Source organism: Cannabis sativa, chromosome 8 (assembly GCF_029168945.1).
Source record: "Cannabis sativa cultivar Pink pepper isolate KNU-18-1 chromosome 8, ASM2916894v1, whole genome shotgun sequence".
Taxonomy (NCBI): Eukaryota; Viridiplantae; Streptophyta; class Magnoliopsida; order Rosales; family Cannabaceae; genus Cannabis; species Cannabis sativa.
The window spans coordinates 42,742,186-42,759,691 of record NC_083608.1 but is presented as its reverse complement, the minus strand read 5'-3'; the positions used below and the strand labels follow the sequence as shown (position 1 = coordinate 42,759,691).

General features: G+C 31.6%; 1 protein-coding gene across 1 annotated transcript; it reads left to right on the top strand.

Annotated features, from left to right (window-relative positions):
- Positions 1-2,389: 2,389 nt before the first annotated feature.
- On the top strand, positions 2,390-4,261 carry LOC115699573 (LOB domain-containing protein 40). Its single transcript, XM_030627051.2, has 2 exons — positions 2,390-3,023; positions 3,125-4,261. The coding sequence occupies exons 1-2, from the start codon at positions 2,834-2,836 to the stop codon at positions 3,868-3,870; spliced, it is 936 nt and encodes a 311-aa protein (XP_030482911.1). The 5' UTR covers positions 2,390-2,833; the 3' UTR covers positions 3,871-4,261.
- The last annotated feature ends 13,245 nt before the right edge of the window (positions 4,262-17,506 follow it).

Genomic DNA, 17,506 nt, shown 5'->3' with positions numbered 1-17,506 from the left:
TTTTGTAAGCTGTATTTAATAATAGAAAAAGCAGTATTTTTGCAAAGGAATGGAGTTCCCAAAAACCAGGAGCGAAAACAAAAAAAAAAAAAACGGTAGCGTTTCGTGCGGGCTATGTGGCAGTTGCACAAAATGCTGACACATCTGAGAGTGTGCCACGTGTACTGCTCACAATTTGCATGACTTTTGGAGCCTTCTGCATGTCATTTCAACTACTTTTTCTAATTCTCTGCCACTTGTCCTCGTTTTCTCAGAACCATCACAACTTTCTCACATTAAATAAAAGGAAGTTAACTTATCAAAAAATAAAAAAATAAAAGGAAGTTAATTAAGAAAAAAAATTTATATAAGTTAGGAACTGGAAGGAAACAACAGTACTGTCTCTCTATATATTTTTGACTGATTACTCAATTTGATTAGGTATAATTTATCTTGGCAAGAAATCATAATTACTATTTTTTTTTTTGAGAAAATAAATTATAATTATTATTGACTTGCGAGATTTCGTATTTATTTATTATTGGGGACATTATATTTAGTGTTATTATTAAAAAAATAATATGTATAGTGTATTGTATTATTTTAAAACAACTCAACAGCGTTAACAAAAGAGTGAAATTTAATATTTTATTTCAATATAAGTATGTATCTATCATTTTTTTTTTAAAGATGGACATATTTTCATTTATTATAATTATGTAAATCTAAATAAATTAAGTACGTAAATGTAAATACAAAAAAAAAAGTGTTGAATGTATAAATTTGTTATTATGATAAAAAAATTTATAACAAGTCCTATTAAAAGAAATACATTGATATATCTTTATATAATTTAGTATTTAAAATAATTATTTATTTAATTTTTTTTATAATAATTATGTAAATTATAATTATTTAAAATATTTTATAATATTTTTAAAAAATTTAAAAATATTTAACATGCTAAAAATTGTGTTCAAATGGTATTACACGTAATTAACTAATTTATTAATAAACTGGTTAAATATTATATTTTATAATACAAATTATTACGAATTTCTCACCAAAATTTAAAAAATTTGTAAATGTTCCAAAATAACTAAAACTTATAAGTTGAAAAGACTAAGATAAAAAGCTCTACTAAATTAAAGTAGTGGTTAAAAGTTCCTATACAGTAAGTTCAAGAATCAAAGTTCAGTTCAGTTCAGTTATTAAGTTACACACGTGTGAGGGTATCGGACCATTTTAGTTTCTACCCCTGAGTAGGAAATAGGAATAGCTCTATAACAATAATTAACAATATAATAATAAAAATATAACATAAAAATATATAAAAAATTATATTTTATGAAAATAAAATTTAAAAACCGTAAAAATATTAAAAAATTTCTATACATTGTATTTTTATAATTTTTATATTTTCTTAAAATTATAAAATTGAACAATCATAGTTGCCAATCAAAATTTTAAAGATCTTCTTATTTTAGTGGTAATAAATTTAAATATGGTGAAGCTAAACAAAATGTATTTGGTTCAAATTCAAATTTACATCAAATTTATTCTTATAAATATAGTATTATTACAATTTTTTTTTTTTTTACAGATGAAAAAGAAGTTAAAAGTGATGTAAATGGGAGTGTTCGAGAGTAGAAGAATTAAACCAAGGTGATAATCCTATTTTACTGGATAAGCATGAGCGACACAGAAAAAGCATGCTTGCGCGTGCGTGCGCGTGACAGAGTCAGAGATAAGAGAAAAACAAAAAAAAAAAAAAAAATTAAAATTCAGAAAAAAAATAATTCTCTTAAAACCGTTGGCTAATAGGTCTTGTAGTGCGCCCACAGTTCCGTACTAAATCCGGAAACCAGTCATTGTTTTAAGACTAGGTGGTTTTTCTTTAAACTAGTACGACTTCCCGAAAACCAGGAGCTCTTATGAAACCATAATTTTTTTTATTTTTTATTTTTCTTCTTCCACTTAATATTAATTTGGATTTATTTATGATTAAAATTTTTATGCACCGCCAGCAACCCCAGTGGGACCCACATCCACGATATGTGGCGATTCGACCGCACTCTGACACCTCACCGTGGCTGCCACGCGCCGCTCACTTCCCGTCTCAATTTTTGTACCCTCTTGCATGTCCTCTCCCAACCCCATCCCACCCATCACGCCCAGTTGTCAACTGGACCCCACTTAGCCCCCAACTTGCATTTCCTCCGCCATTCGCAATTTCCAGTTTTACCCTTATGTTCTTAGTATGAATTCACTGGGCAAAATTAAGGGCAGTTTCGTAACTTGACTAAAAATACGAGAGAAGGTACCAGGGCGAATCTAATGTATCCGTTTCTTTGAAAACGGGTCTTCTCCTGTTTTAAATAGCTTTCGGATTTTGCTTAAATCCGTAAATTATATGATACGCCCCAATAAGATTGAGTAGGGAGTCCCAAACGATTGGGTGTGGGTACCACGCGCATTAGTTGGAGAGTGTTTTATAAAGAGTACGACTTTTATATTTTATAAATCAAATAATAAGAAAACTCAAAGCTAAATAAAATAGGAAATGAGAAAAAAAGAGGGTACAAATACCCTTAGCCTCCTTGAATGTGGAAACCGGTGTCTTGGAGACAAAATAATTTAAAAAAAGGAAAAAAATGAAAAAAACAGCAGCGGCTTCCTAACCCAGCGGCTCCATGCCTCTATAGGTTGTTCTTCCCTCTAAATATATATATAAATGTTTTACCAATCAACCTGAAAAATACTCCTAAATCTTTTCCTATCTCTATTCTCTCCTTCGAAAAAAAGAATACAAATAAAACTTCCCTCTTTTCAAAAATCCTTTTGTTTTCCAAAAATGCGGATGAGTTGTAATGGTTGTCGAATATTAAGAAAAGGGTGTAGCGAAAATTGTAGTATTAGGCCTTGTCTTCAGTGGATCAAGAGTCCTGAGTCTCAAGCCAACGCCACTGTTTTCCTAGCCAAGTTTTATGGCCGCGCTGGACTTATGAACCTCATCAACGCCGGTCCCGAACACCATCGTCCTGGTAAGTTTCATTATTAATAAAGAAAGGTATAAACTTAGGGAATGTTTGAATGTCACTCATGGCTAATAATGGTGGCTTCGCTTTTTAATTTTCTTTTTCAGCGATTTTTCGGTCATTATTGTACGAAGCATGTGGCCGGATTGTAAACCCGATATATGGTTCGGTTGGGTTGCTATGGTCCGGGAGTTGGCATCTCTGTCAAGCCGCCGTGGAAGCCGTTCTTAAGGGCTCTCCGATTACGCCGATCACTTCTGAAGCCGCCGTCAGTAGCCACGGACCTCCTCTGAAGGCATACGATATTCGCCACGTGTCGAAAGATGAGAACTCCGCTGCCTCGAACGATCCCACCAACCAACAACGATCGACGAAGACGCGTTGCCGGTTTAAGAGAAACGTTGTTAAGCCAAAGGCAAGGAAGGCGACCGAGTTCGAAGTCGAGGGAACTCGCTGCGACACGACTCAATCCAAGTGGGCGACTTACTGCGCAGATGATCAGGTAAATCGTTCCACGAGTCATGACTCGTCGGTGAGTCACCAGTCTGACCCCGCACCCAACGTCGACGGTGACAGTAAAGAGACCGAGACAAGCATGGTTTCAGTCGAGACAGCCGAGGTTTCTCTGTTGTTCAGAGCTGACACTGAGTCAGCTACCAAGCCCGGTAATGACGCAACGCGGGATAATGAGCCGGCGCTTGAGCTGACACTGGGCTTTGAGCCGGCTTCGCATGCACGGCGCCATGTGGTTCCTGTGAAGAAGAGAAGAATCGAGACCACCGGTAGTGACGGATGTACCACCTCTGATGACGGCGCGTGTAAGATAGAGTTAGGGTTGGAATATCCGGCTTGAGTGGAGCCCAAGTAAAATATATTTGAAGAAAAGAAAACTCACAGTCCAATTTTGACGGCTCCGATCGGCTTTCTTTTGTTTAGAAGAGATCTTGACCCTTTCTTTTTATTTAGTTTTTTTTCTCCTACTGTACTTTTTTTTTTCCTTCTTTTTTTACCCTTTTGTCGATAAGTGAACTCTGTACAAATGTGCTTGAAAAATTTGCATATAAAGGAGTGGTAAATTTAACTGAGGGGCAAAAAAATATTTCCGTAATGTTTGCGAATTATGGCGTAGGTACATTCAAAGTAAAAAATGTATTTAGTACTAGGAGGAGTCTAGGATTGAGTGGGGTCTCTTTTATTGCCGACCTACCTACCTACTTGAATAAATAATATATATTTTTAACAAATTCTTAAGTTTCTATGAGAAAAATGGATAACGATCATCAAATTTGTTGTATTCTTTGTTCTTTTTTCACAGTCGATATTCAATTTAATTTTGATTTTCTTACTGTTATTTTGCCATGACTGCTTTGTGTGTCTTTTTAATTGTAATTAGATTTACAATTAAGTTGTTTTTGGTATAATTGCAAAAATAAATGTGGTATTAAATTTAGTTTAGGTTAAAAGTACATTAAGCTGAAGTAAGACCAGGCATGCATCTTTGGTATGCTAGTTCTACTAATATTAACTAGGAGCGTCTCCAAATTTGCGTGACAATTACAATTAAGCTGTAAAAAAAAAATTTAAAGCTGTAACACTATTTACTCTTGCTCTCGATATGCTACTGCATTTAAAGCAGTGTTCATCATCCCTTTCCAAAACCTGATGATCACCACAAATCAATAGCAACTTTTATCCAGCACCACCCCAAATTTGAATAACTTGTCTTTGATCGAGTTTGGAGGCTTCTCCAAACAGCCAGCCACGGTATGAATCTATGCCGAGGCACACGCAACCTGTTCCAAATATGATTATGCCATCTGTCACTATTACCCGGGAGGCATAAGCTTGGAGCTCACAGTTTTAATGCTAAACTTTCATCGTAGTCAATCCAGAGTATATATAGCTGTATATTACTCTTTTAATCTATCTTTCACTACCACAACTTTCTTCCAATGCTAACTTGTATTACTTGAGCGTTAGTTCCATCAATCTTCATTCTTTAATTATCTACTTAACCTGAATGTAATCTTTTTTAGAAGCCATTGCCTTTATCAATAGCCTCGTGAGATTCCACTCTTTTATGCTCTTGAAACCCAGCCCCGGCCCATTTTTATAGTCTTGCAGATGTGATTCCAATAGCTAAATAGTCTGTGTTAGATTTTTATTTGGGTTTATATTAATTTTTATTGGTTTTATTAAAATTTGGATTGATTAGATAGTTCTTTGTTGTGTTAGGCCATATTGTTAGTGATCAATAGTTAATGGGCTTAGCATTTTTATGTGTAAAGTTTAGTTGAAGTAGAAGTGTGAGCTTTTCTAGTTAACTGAAACCTTTGATGATCAGGTCCAGTCGAATTAGGGTTTTGTAGCTAAGTCTCATTTCTAACTCTATTAATACATATTGTCTTATCATAATTGTATACTTTTGATAATCAGATAAATAAAATTGCTTCTTATTTAGAGATCTAAGGAGGAAGACTTAATTGATAGTATTACACTATCAAACTATTGTAATTGTTATAAATCAATCAAGTATATATAGATACTTAATTATTATCTAATTATTATTGTGTTCTATATTATATACAAATTAGTATAAGAAAGGGTTGATCGTTCAATTAAACATGAAAGTCTTCATCCTCTTAATGCTTCTAGTTGGGATACTTGTGCTGATTATGCTTGTGGAAAATTGACTAAAACAAGAAAGAAGGTTGTCAATCGTAGTCAATTTTTATTAAAAAATATCCACACTAAAATTAGTAGACCTTATTCCACTACGTTGTGCAGAAATAAATATTTTATAACTTTCATCGATAATTTTTTCGTTATGGCTTCACCTCCTTGATAAAAGAAAAATATGATGCTCTTAATAATCTCAAAATCTTTTAAATTAATGAGGTTGAGAAATCATCAAAGTTGTTCATTCGGATCGTGGACGAGAATATTATGGTCATTATATAAAATTTGGACAACACATGAGGCCTTTTGCTGAATATTTACAAGAAAATGGTATAGTTGCTTAATACACTATGCATGGTTCACATGAGCAAAATGGCGTTGCTGAAAGAGAGATCACACTCTAATGGGCACGATTAACAACATGATAAGCAGATTAAATCTGCCAGAGCTCTTATGGGGAGAAGCACTCATGACTGCTACGTATATCTTAAATTGTGTTCCAAGTAAATTTGTTCCCAAAGCCCCTTTTGAGTTATGGGCTGGGAGAAAGCCTAGTTTAAATCACCTTCGTGTATGGGTTGTTCTGCTGAAGTAAGTGTATCGGGTTGTTCTGTTGAACTAAGAATTTATGATTCTAGTTTGAAAAAGTTAGATTCAAGAACAATTCGTTGTTATATCATTGGTTATCCAATGCACTTAATAAAAAACTATCGCTTTTATTGTCCTACTTGTGATACGCAAATTGTTGAATCTCAGATTACTAAACTTCTAAAAGTTAATGTTGCTGAAAATATTCCTTTAACATCTTTTGAAACAAAGGAGTCATCTAAGGGAATTTTTATTCCTATATCTTTTTCAAGAGATAATAATAATAACAGACTTATTTCTACTCTAGTTGATAATGCTCCCATTGCTGATGAATATATTGCTTCAGATATCAAAAATGATAATGTTCCTATTACCGATGAAGGACCTATATTATTGACGAGGGGCTTATTATTGAACAAGCATCTGTTGTTGATGAGGGTCCTGTTATCAGAGAAATTTTAGTAGTGGAAGATGTCATTCAAAATAGGCTAATTAACTTTAACATGTACCAAATCATGTCACCTGAAATTTTCTGGCAGTTATAATACCTCCTGAACTATTGAGATTATTAGATTTAAGTACTTTTGTCTAATTTCATTCAATTTTACTATTTTAGTGATTGTTTATGTACTAAATCATACTCCTCAGACTTTGATATCTACCAAATCATGCATCTCAAACTTTTACATGTACTAAATCATGCTCCTTGAATTTTCATCTATGTTAGACGTTTTTTTACTAAAATTGGACAAAAGTCCTTAAATCCAACAATCTCAATAGTTCAGGGGACATTTTTAACGACCTTAAAAGTTCAGGGGGCATGATTTGGTACATGTCAAAGTTCGAGAGGTAAAAATCCTAATTAGCCTTCAAAATAATGATAAAAAATAGAAGATATTCTAGAAGCACCTTCTATAAGAAGATCTCAAGGACAAAAGAAGTCAACAAGGTATGATGATAATTTTGTTAACCTTGGAGAAGAAGAATATGATATTGGTCATTTTCTAGATCCTCTCACTAATTGTGAAGTACTTAATAGTCTACATTCTTCAAAATTGATAGAAGCTACGGATAATGAGATTGAGTCCATGGAGAAAAATGATATATGAGAGTTAGTTTGATTACTTGATGGTTTTAAACCAATAGGTTGGAAGTAGATTTTAAGAGCTAAAAAGGATAATAATGGACAAACTGAAAGGTATAAATCAAGTTTAATGGCAAAATTCTTCACTCAAAGAGAATGTATTGATTATACGAACACTTTCTTGACTGTTTCTGCTAAAGAATCATTTAGAATTATTATGGCTTTAGTTGTGCACATTGATTTAGAGTTGCATCAAATGGATGTTAAAACTACTTTTAAGAATGAAAAATTGTATGAGCAAGTCTCTATGTCTCAGCCTGAAAGCTTTAAGGAAAATAGAAATGACAAATTGGTTTGTAAATTGAAACGATCCATTTATAGTCTCAAACAAGCATCTTTCCAATGGTACTTGAAGTTTGATAAAGTTGTGACATTATTTGGTATCATCAAACGATCCTTTATGTGGACGATAATTTACTTGGCAGCAATAATTTTTCCATACTAAATGAGACCAATTTTTTTACCAACTTTGTAGATGATTTAAAATCAACTTATTCTGGCTATATTTTCATTTTGGTTGATATTGCTTTACCTTGAAAAAGTGTTAAATAGACTTTAGTCACATCATCTACTATGTATGTTGAGTTTGTCGCATGTTATGGGGTATCCTTGCAAGCTTTAAGGTTACAGAATTTGATTTTAGAGATACAACTACTTGATTTTATTTCATTTCCTATACTAATCTATTGTGATAATAATACTACTGATGATATTAACAGTGCTTCCAAACATACAAAAATAAAGTATTTCACTGTTAGAGACTTGGTAAAAAAAAGAGACATTCTGATAGAATATTGCAAGACCAAATCGATGTTAGCAGATCCTCTAACTAAAAGATTAAATGTCGTGTTGTTTAATAAACAAGTTATTGATATGGATATTTTATAATCTTTTGTTTTTTTGGGCTGGTGGGAGTTTCTTATTCTATTATTTGAGATTACATTTATATGTAATTTTCTTATTGATGTTATGAACTACTTGATTTGTTTTGTGGGCCAATAATTTTTGATTATTGGATATTCATACTTTCAATTATGCATATTTTGTTATATTCGCAAGAACGATTGAATTAAAAGCATGTAATTCATATTTTATTGTGATTATTGTCTTTTAAGTTTAATGGCTTAGCAACAATAATATTTTGTTGGCGACGGTGACTTTTTCAGCCACAGTAATTTTTTCGATGACACTAACTTTTCTGGTGACTTTTCTGGCACCAGCGATCGACTTTTTCGACGAAACTTATTATTACAAGTTTTATTAAATTCACTATTATTTTTTTTCTCATATTTTAAACTTAAATTACTTTTTAAGCCCATATTTTTTTGCATTATTTATTTATGTCATAAAAAAATAAACTACATCTTCAATTCTCATATTTATGAAAATTTTCCTATGTAAGTCTAGTTGAAGTAGAAGTATGAGTTTTTCTAGTCAACTAAAATCTTTGATGAGTCCAATTTAACTAGGATTATGTAGCTAAGTTCTCTTTCTAACTATATATAAATATTGTCTCATTACAATTGTACACCCGCTTCTGATTTAGAGATTTGGGAAGAAGACTTAATTGATAGGGTTACACTATTAAATTATTGTAATTACTATAAATTAATCAGACAAATCTAATTATTATTTAATTATTATTATATTTTATATTATATGCAAATTCATTGAGTTTTTTATTTTTTAATAGCTTGGACTTTGATAGTCATTAATCAAACGAAACTTCCATAGGTAAGTCTTACACTTTTTTTTTGGGTAATTATTATTTTGGAACCTGCTGTATTTTACAAAAGTTACTAATTAGACCATCTGTTTTGTCAAATGACAAAATGGATCCTGTATTTTCTAAAATTGTACAAATAAGACTCTGAACTGATTTTTTGTCAAAATAAAACTTAATAATAATATGATCTATAGATGTTTTGACAAAACTGATTTTTCCGTATTTATTTGTGTTAGAAATTGTCTTAAAGTTGGTTATATTAAAAAATAAACTTGTTAAAAATTGAGCTTAGAGTCATATTCTTACCATTTTGAAAAATATAAGGTCTATTTTGTTATTTAATAAAATAAAAGATCTAATTAATAATTTTTGTAAAACACAGAATCTAAAATAATATTTACTTTTTTTTTATCACCAAGATATTGTTTGTTTGGGAGAACCATATTAGCCAAATAGGCATGGATGGTTAAAAGCACCGAATCGATCAAGCGTATGAGAGATTCTGAGTGCTCCAAATTCTGATTCTCTTAGTCATTTGATCGACTAAGTAATCACACTCCACAACTATAATAACATATAGAAACACCAAGATATATAAAGAAAAGGAAGTTCATCACTTTTTACAAATCTTGATGCATTTCTTCCTCTGGCATCCCACATTGGCTTGAAGGCCCAAGAACCTTGTGAACCCACCAAAGCATTAAGTATACTGATTTGTAATCCCCATTACAAAACAATATGACGTTAATTTTAGAAAAGCATAAGAGGTGTCATTTTGAATAACCTTACCTATGAAAGGAAAAATTGCATGCAAGGAATCATTTTGACCATTAAAAGAAGTCTGAGAGTTTTGATACAAGTCATGACTAGATGAATAAACCTTTTGAGGTACTTTAAGAACATCACTTGATCAATGAAATTCCTGTCTCATAAGCTTTCGTCAAGGCCATTTTCACTATACATACTGGCTTTGCATTCTTCCATTTGTAATGCCCAACATCTTTGACAATTGTACGATCTTTGACAATTGCGTATTAGAGCATTGTACTAAAATTAATGCAAATATAATATAAAGTAAATTTTTGTGTCAAATATATTACTTATTATATAAAATCGTGATATATAGCATTGATTATCAAAATTATAAAATCAATAGTAAGGTAATCATTCTCTTACATTTGTTTACTTGTATTATTAAATTTAGGAAATGGAGAAGTTGATTAAATAAGGGAGAAAAAAAAGGGAGAACTTCCCCCACCAATTTTATAAGGAATGCCATTAAGGGTAATGAATTTTTATTATTTTTATTTTATTTTTTAATATTAAATATATAATGACAATTTTGTCCTTTAAAATATGTCTTGCAAAATAACTACCATATAATATAGTTTAACTCAAAAGGGCAATTTAGTCAATTTAAGCATTCCGATTACGTTTCCTAATAAAGTAAACAAGATAAATCACAACTATTCAATTTCTAAAAAATTTTAGTAAACAACATATTACAAATATTGATTCCGATTATTTTTCATTTATTCCGTTACATTTCTCCATTAATTTATTCCGATTCTGATTACTGTATAGTAAACGTGCCATAAGATGGTTGAAAAAAAAATAATAATTAACATTTTTGATCACAAAACTTTGACATGTACCGCGTTTAAACTTTTTAGGCTATTAATTTTTTTTTTTTTCGAACTATTGTTATTGTAATTGTTAGATTTAATGATTTCTGTTTAATTTCATTCAATTTACTAAATTGTCTATATACTAACTTGTACCTTCGAACTTTGATATGTATTAAATTAATCGTGTCACCTGAATTTTAACATCTACCAAATCGTATTCCAAACTTTGGCACATACTAAATTGTGCTCCTAAACTTTCATCCACATCACGCGTCCATTAGTAAAATTAAACGAAAGTCCTTAAATATATGAATGTCAATAATTTAAATAAAAATTTTAACAATTTTAAATATTCTGGATCAACATCTAATAAATTTCAAAAGTTAAAAATTTTAATTAGTCTAAAAAAAACATCTAGCCAGACTGACTGCTTAGAATTTTGGGCATTTTACATAAATGTATATATTTTTTTAAATAATAACAAAAAATGTGCAAAAAAACACAATTTTAAAAATGCACATATTTGAAAACATATTTACAAAATTTCATACAAATTCTTAATTAAATTATAATAGATATATTAATGATTCAACTTTCTATATTTAGATTTGTATAACTATTTGTATAACTATTTTCTTATTATATTTTGTTGTGTAAAGTATTGTAATATTTTTTAATATTGCTTATATGTTTTTAGTGTTTTTTTTTTTTGTAAAAAATTTATATATGTTTTTGTTAAACTTGATGGGTTGTTTTTGTTTATTTTTTTAATGTATTTTTTTGGTGGAAGAATTATTCATGCTCCATCTATAAAGGTCCTTTTTTTTTGGTATTTTTATCTTTGTTAGTTGTTTTTTTTTTTTTGGTGTTTCTTATTATGTTTTGTTGTGTATCGCATTGTAATATTTTTTTAATATTGTTTATTTATTTTTAGTATTTTTTTAAAAAAAATTATATATGTTTTTGTTAATTTTGATGGGTTGTTTTTGTTTATTTTTTTAATGTATTTTTTTGGTGGAAGAATTATTCATGCTCTATCTATAAATGTCCTTTCTTTGGTATTTTTATCTTTGTTAGTTGTTTTTTTTTTCTTTTGTTATTTTGTGGTTTTTTTATTATGTTTTGTTGTGTATCGTGTTGTAATATTTTTTTAATATTGTTTATTTATTTTTAGTATTTTTTTTTTTAATTTATATATGTTTTTGTTAAACTTGATGGGTTGTTTTTGTTTATTTTTTTAATGTATTTTTTTTCACTTTTTATTATTAATTTAAAACTGTTTATTATTTTTAATCGTTAATTATTTTTTTATCTTATATTTAAAATATTACATCTGTATATTTTAAATATTATTGTTTATAATTAGAATCTTATTATGTTTTTTAATTATTAATATATAAATTTTGTTAATTAGTAGGCTTACTCATTAATACCATATCAATTAGTCATAAAAAATAGTCATACAAATCTAAATATAGAAAGTTGAATCATTAATATATCTATTATAATTTAATTAAAAATATGTATGAATTTTTGTAAATATATTTTCAAATGTGTACATTTATAAAATTGTGTTTTTTTGCACATTTTTTGTAATATAATTGTTTTTGTTGTACACTAATGAAAAAACCCCTAGAATTTTTGCCATGCCTAAGTAAAATTATAATTTCTAATTACATCTAATCAATTCCATTGATGGCACCTTGAGATGTAATGGAGTACTATATAAAAGCTGAGCCAAACTCTGACCAAGTTTCTATATTTTCATTGTAATTGGGACTGGACCAGTTTCTTGAAGTTCAACCAAACTAAGTGTATGATGATGTTAGGATTTTGGTGGGGTTTCTGTTTATGGGGTCGTAATAAAATTAGTTGGATATGAGAAAATGGGTTTGTCTTCCTTATTAAGTGATTGGGTGGGTGAGCGATTTTAAGGGTACATCATAACTCTAACCAAACTATATGGTACTTTTCTTTCTGCTGAACCAAAACTATTGGTACTTAAGTACTATTAGCCAGATTTTGAAAGGGAAATATTTTGACATAATAATTTGTTTTTTTTTTATCATGTTAGGAACCGTACGTGCATTAATTCTCTAGGGATGAATATTGTATTTCTTTTTTTTTTTTTTTTAGAGAAAATAGATCATTTCATTAAAATAAATCAATTGTCATAGAGAATTTAAAATTTTTAGATAAATATCCGTCTAAATACAATCCCTCGTATTAGTAATAGAAGTAACTAGTGTATGAACAACATCATTCGCAGACTACAAAATGACATTATAAGAACCACCTTTAACAACAACTATTAAAGAATTAATATCCAAAATAATAAAATTTAAACTAACATTTAAATGAGAATTATTCAGACAGGCCATAACCACATTTGAATTACAATTAATACTAACAAGATTAAATTTAAAATTAATGGTATGCCAACATTAGCCCCATCCTGATAACAAGAAGCCCCACCACATTAACACTAAAGTCTCCCAAGAGTCTCACTGCCCACGCCAACCAAACAACACCATCATCACCCCAGATCACCCCTAACCTGATAAACCCCTTACCAGGAATCACCGATGCATCTGTGGCCAACGAGAAACATCCAGCAGGCAGAGATGACCACAGCACAGTTTGACCAAACGTCGACGCTAAAGAGGAACAATCCATCAAGAATCCACGCCGAAGGTGCTCATGAAATTCCAACAATTGGTTTTCGACAAGCTCCGAGACAACATCAATTCTTGATTGAGCGCCACAAAATAATATTGAGTTTCTATCATACCACAGCCACCACATCACCATCAATATCAACTCAAAGCTCTCCCGGGAAAACTCTTCAAAGAGGAAAATAAACACCTCCTATAGCTAGACCATGGCCACATCGGTGTAGAAATGGCCAAATCCCCAAGCAAAAATCTATGTAGGATGCAGAATAGAGCAAAATAGCATCGCATGTTCCAGAGTTTCAGAAACTTCTTCACATCTCAAGCACAAAGTCAGAACTTAAACCTTTTAAAAGATTAGTGTATTGCTATTGGTATGGCTGAGTAAAACATTCACCATAGATAGACCTTAACTATGATACTCAGAGCCCCGTGACCCGAAGGGGAAAGACTAGGATTTGTAGAATCTCATATCGCTTGGGGATGGTCAAGTGTGATGATTCTGAGACTGTCTAGGTATGAGACTACCTAGTTGAAGATGATTTAAATAGATTGAATGGTACTGCCTATATAAACAAGGTGCATCTTATTTTCTGGTAGTCCATTACGAAAGAACTTCACAGTTAATCATGCTTCACCTAGTGTGATTTTGGGATGGGTGACCTCCTAGAAAATTTTCCCAAGAAGTGTGCGAGTAAGGACAAAGCATGCTAGAAACACTTGTGTTGGTTTATAGGGTCAGTCGTCATTCCAAAAAGTAGCCAGAGTAATGTACTCGTGTATAAGAGCCATCATTCTGTGGGTGCAAGGGCCCAATGGCGGCTTGAAACGAGGACGTTATCAAAGGTATCAGAGCCTTGACCTAATCGAAAGTGTGGTCGACAAGGACGTCAGACTGCCAAAGGGGGTGATTGTCATAATTAGAGCCCCATGATCCGAAGAGGAAAGACCCATATTTGTGCAATCCCACATTACATGTGGATGATCAAGTGTGATGATTCTGAGATTGTGTAGAGACGGCTTAAATAGATTGATTAGTACTACCTAATATCTCTAAGTTTACCCAGATTAAACACATTAAGTCCCCACTTTTCTATGCAAACGAGTTATACCCCAAATTCCAAAATAGGATTATTCGAAAACATGCAAGTAAAATGCAAAAAATAAAGGAAACTTACTTGTAATAGGAAGTGGGGATAGATGAACGTCATGACATCTAACACAATAAGGGAATGACTAGTTAAGGATCCTGTTGATGTTCGCTTGAAGCAGATCCTGGTCGATATGATGTCCGCTTGCCCAAAACTCACTAGGGTTCATCTACAAAAGGTAGGACACAAGATGAGCATTTGGTCGGGATAATGAACGAAAGCAGGTTGGGTATACCGACCAGGTCCGATCAAGGGATCAAAAACAAAAATTTTGCATGATAATGAGATTAGCAATCCAGAATTTCAAAATTTCGAATTAAGGGTTGATTTTTTCTAAGCCCCGAATGGGTAAGTGAAAGTGAGTATCGTGGAATCAAAATTAAAATGCAGATATGATCAAGCAATGTGATTAAGCATAGTCAAGAGTTTACATTCTTAAACCTAAATTTTCTATGGTTCTCCTATAACAAGTTCAAGAACTATCAAGTTTTACAGCAAGAACCCAGAAAATTAAACATTCAAACATATAAGAGAAAAGAAATGAAGAATTTACTCACTATTCGAAGCTTTAGATTTGCTCGGATGATGCTTGTCGGTGTTTCCTGAGGATTCTTCAAAGGATTTGAAGGAAAATAGATTTCTTGCTCTGATTCTTCAAAAGCAAAAATGGCTAAAAGTGGTTGATTAAGGTTTTCAGCCCTATTTATCAGCAGATTAGTGAGGCAAAGTAATCATTTCAAATTTTAAATACCTTGAGTTCCCCCTAAAAGTGTACGTTGTGCACTCAATTATCTGAAGGCTAACTGTCAAAACGTGCTAATCCTAAGGCGTGGTTTGAGGTACATGTCAGTCGGCATTAATGAGCCGAAAATTGAAGAGGTCCTTGGTCAGAGTCACATCGAGTCATCAACTGACACTTCGAACACGTGCCACCCATTCAGATAAGGATCCAGACCGAGTGAAGTCCACGTGCGACCACGAAGGTCTCGCACAGACTTGGCGGGAAAATATTATCTCATTTTTTGCATAATGACGTGGCAGAATACACAAGTGACACATGTCTTGTATTCCTCGAACCTGTGCGGAGATAAATGTCCCGAATAGACTTCATATTATACATCTGCATGCATAACTTCTTATTACCCGAGCAGGGAGAGGTCAGACTATTCGAGCAGGAGCAAGTTTGGCTTTCTGAGCTACTTATTAGGATTTAACTACTTCAGAATACTCTCGTGAGGTCCAAGCACGAAAGACAATCCCTACAATCGTGGGATTGGGTAAGAGGAATATGGCAACATGTTCCAATTTCCTATTTTGTGTATCAATTATGTAATTAATATTCTTTCCTAGTTTACACATTGTAAGTAAAAGGGAAACCCTCCCTCATGCATTAAAGTCCTATAAATAGTGACTTAGTCTCATTGTAAAAGGGATCGAAAGAATTGCTTTAGAGAGAGATCTAAGAGGATTGCTAAGAGATTTCATTGTAAGAGCTTTGAGAGAGAAAAACACTTTGTTCTTTGTCTCAAGCTAATACAATCTAAGGGGAGTAGGCTATCACCACACTTACAGGGCCGAACCTCTTTAAATCTGGTGTTCTTTATTACTTATTGGTTTTTGCTCTATTTTTATTATATTATTAATCGCTTATTAATTGACTCACTGTCGTTGGCTAAAAGTGAGGTCAACAATTTCTTTAGAAATATGACCCAATCTTTTGTGCCATAATGATAAGGATGTTACCTTAATATAAAATCTCTTACCCGCATCATTCACAACATTGAAAGATGAAGCTAAGGAACTCTATGACAATTTGAAAAGACCATCAGAGCGAAAATTGTTTGCAATAATCTTTGTTTTTGCCCCAGATATGCAAAATGATGTGAAATTTTTCTTCATCCCTGACTTCTTGAAGCTTCGTTTCGACCCATTTTTTTACTTGATTCCACAAATCCAACCCGCCTGGAAAATGCAGCTCCAATGGTCGTTTCTTACGTGGATTTTAGGGTTTTCACTCCATTTTTCATGCTCTATTGATTTCCAAAACCCATTTTGGCCAAGAAACTCCCCAAACCCAAAGCAGGCTTACCCATTTTCGATCATTCATGAGTTTATCAAAACCGAAAAAAATCACGTCTTTGAATAACATACCCAAACACTTGTACTAAAACCATTTCAATAGCCCAAGAACGTCCAAATTTTAAATTTCATATAAAAATAGAAAGTTCAAATTTTTTTTAATATAGTTTTGCATAAAACCAACCGCCAATATTGAACAATATATAGGTGAAAAATATAAAAGTTAAACAAATAATTTGAGCGTTAAAATCAAATAACCAAGTCCTGATATCAATTGTTAAAATTAATAAGGATTAACAACACTAATCAAAAATTATAAATGACAATTATACTCAATAATCATCAAAAATGCCATCTTATATAAGGCATCAAAACATTAGTCAATAAAATATATTGCCTTAGTAAATAATAGTTGTCGTCAGACATTATCTTTTTTAATCCTTTAATCATGAAATCTACACTCAAAAGAGAAAGAGATGCAAGGGCTTTTATAAATACAACTTTTTTCTATCTTAGCCACACACATTTCACATTAATTACCAATAAAAGGGCACATTCTTTTTATGAGAAATTATGGGTCAATGGACCCACATGCCCTGTGAGAGTATTAACTGTTATGGCCCATTGTGCTGACCAAATATATTTTAAAGCGTGTTCATAAGCTCCAAACGTGTTAGTATATTATGTCCATTTTATTATAGCCCGATGATAATACTATACATTATCGATTATATAATTATTATTATATACTAATAAAGACTCAGCGAGCAACATTTATTTATGTTATTCTACATACAACTCATCTATATATATATTAATATA

Coding starts and splice junctions, on each gene's coding strand:
- LOC115699573 (XM_030627051.2), top strand. CDS start 2,834: ATGCGGATGAGTTGTAATGGTTGTCGAATATTAAGAAAAGGGTGTAGC. Junction 3,024..3,124: donor TCCCGAACACCATCGTCCTG/GTAAGTTTCATT, acceptor TTTCTTTTTCAG/CGATTTTTCGGTCATTATTG.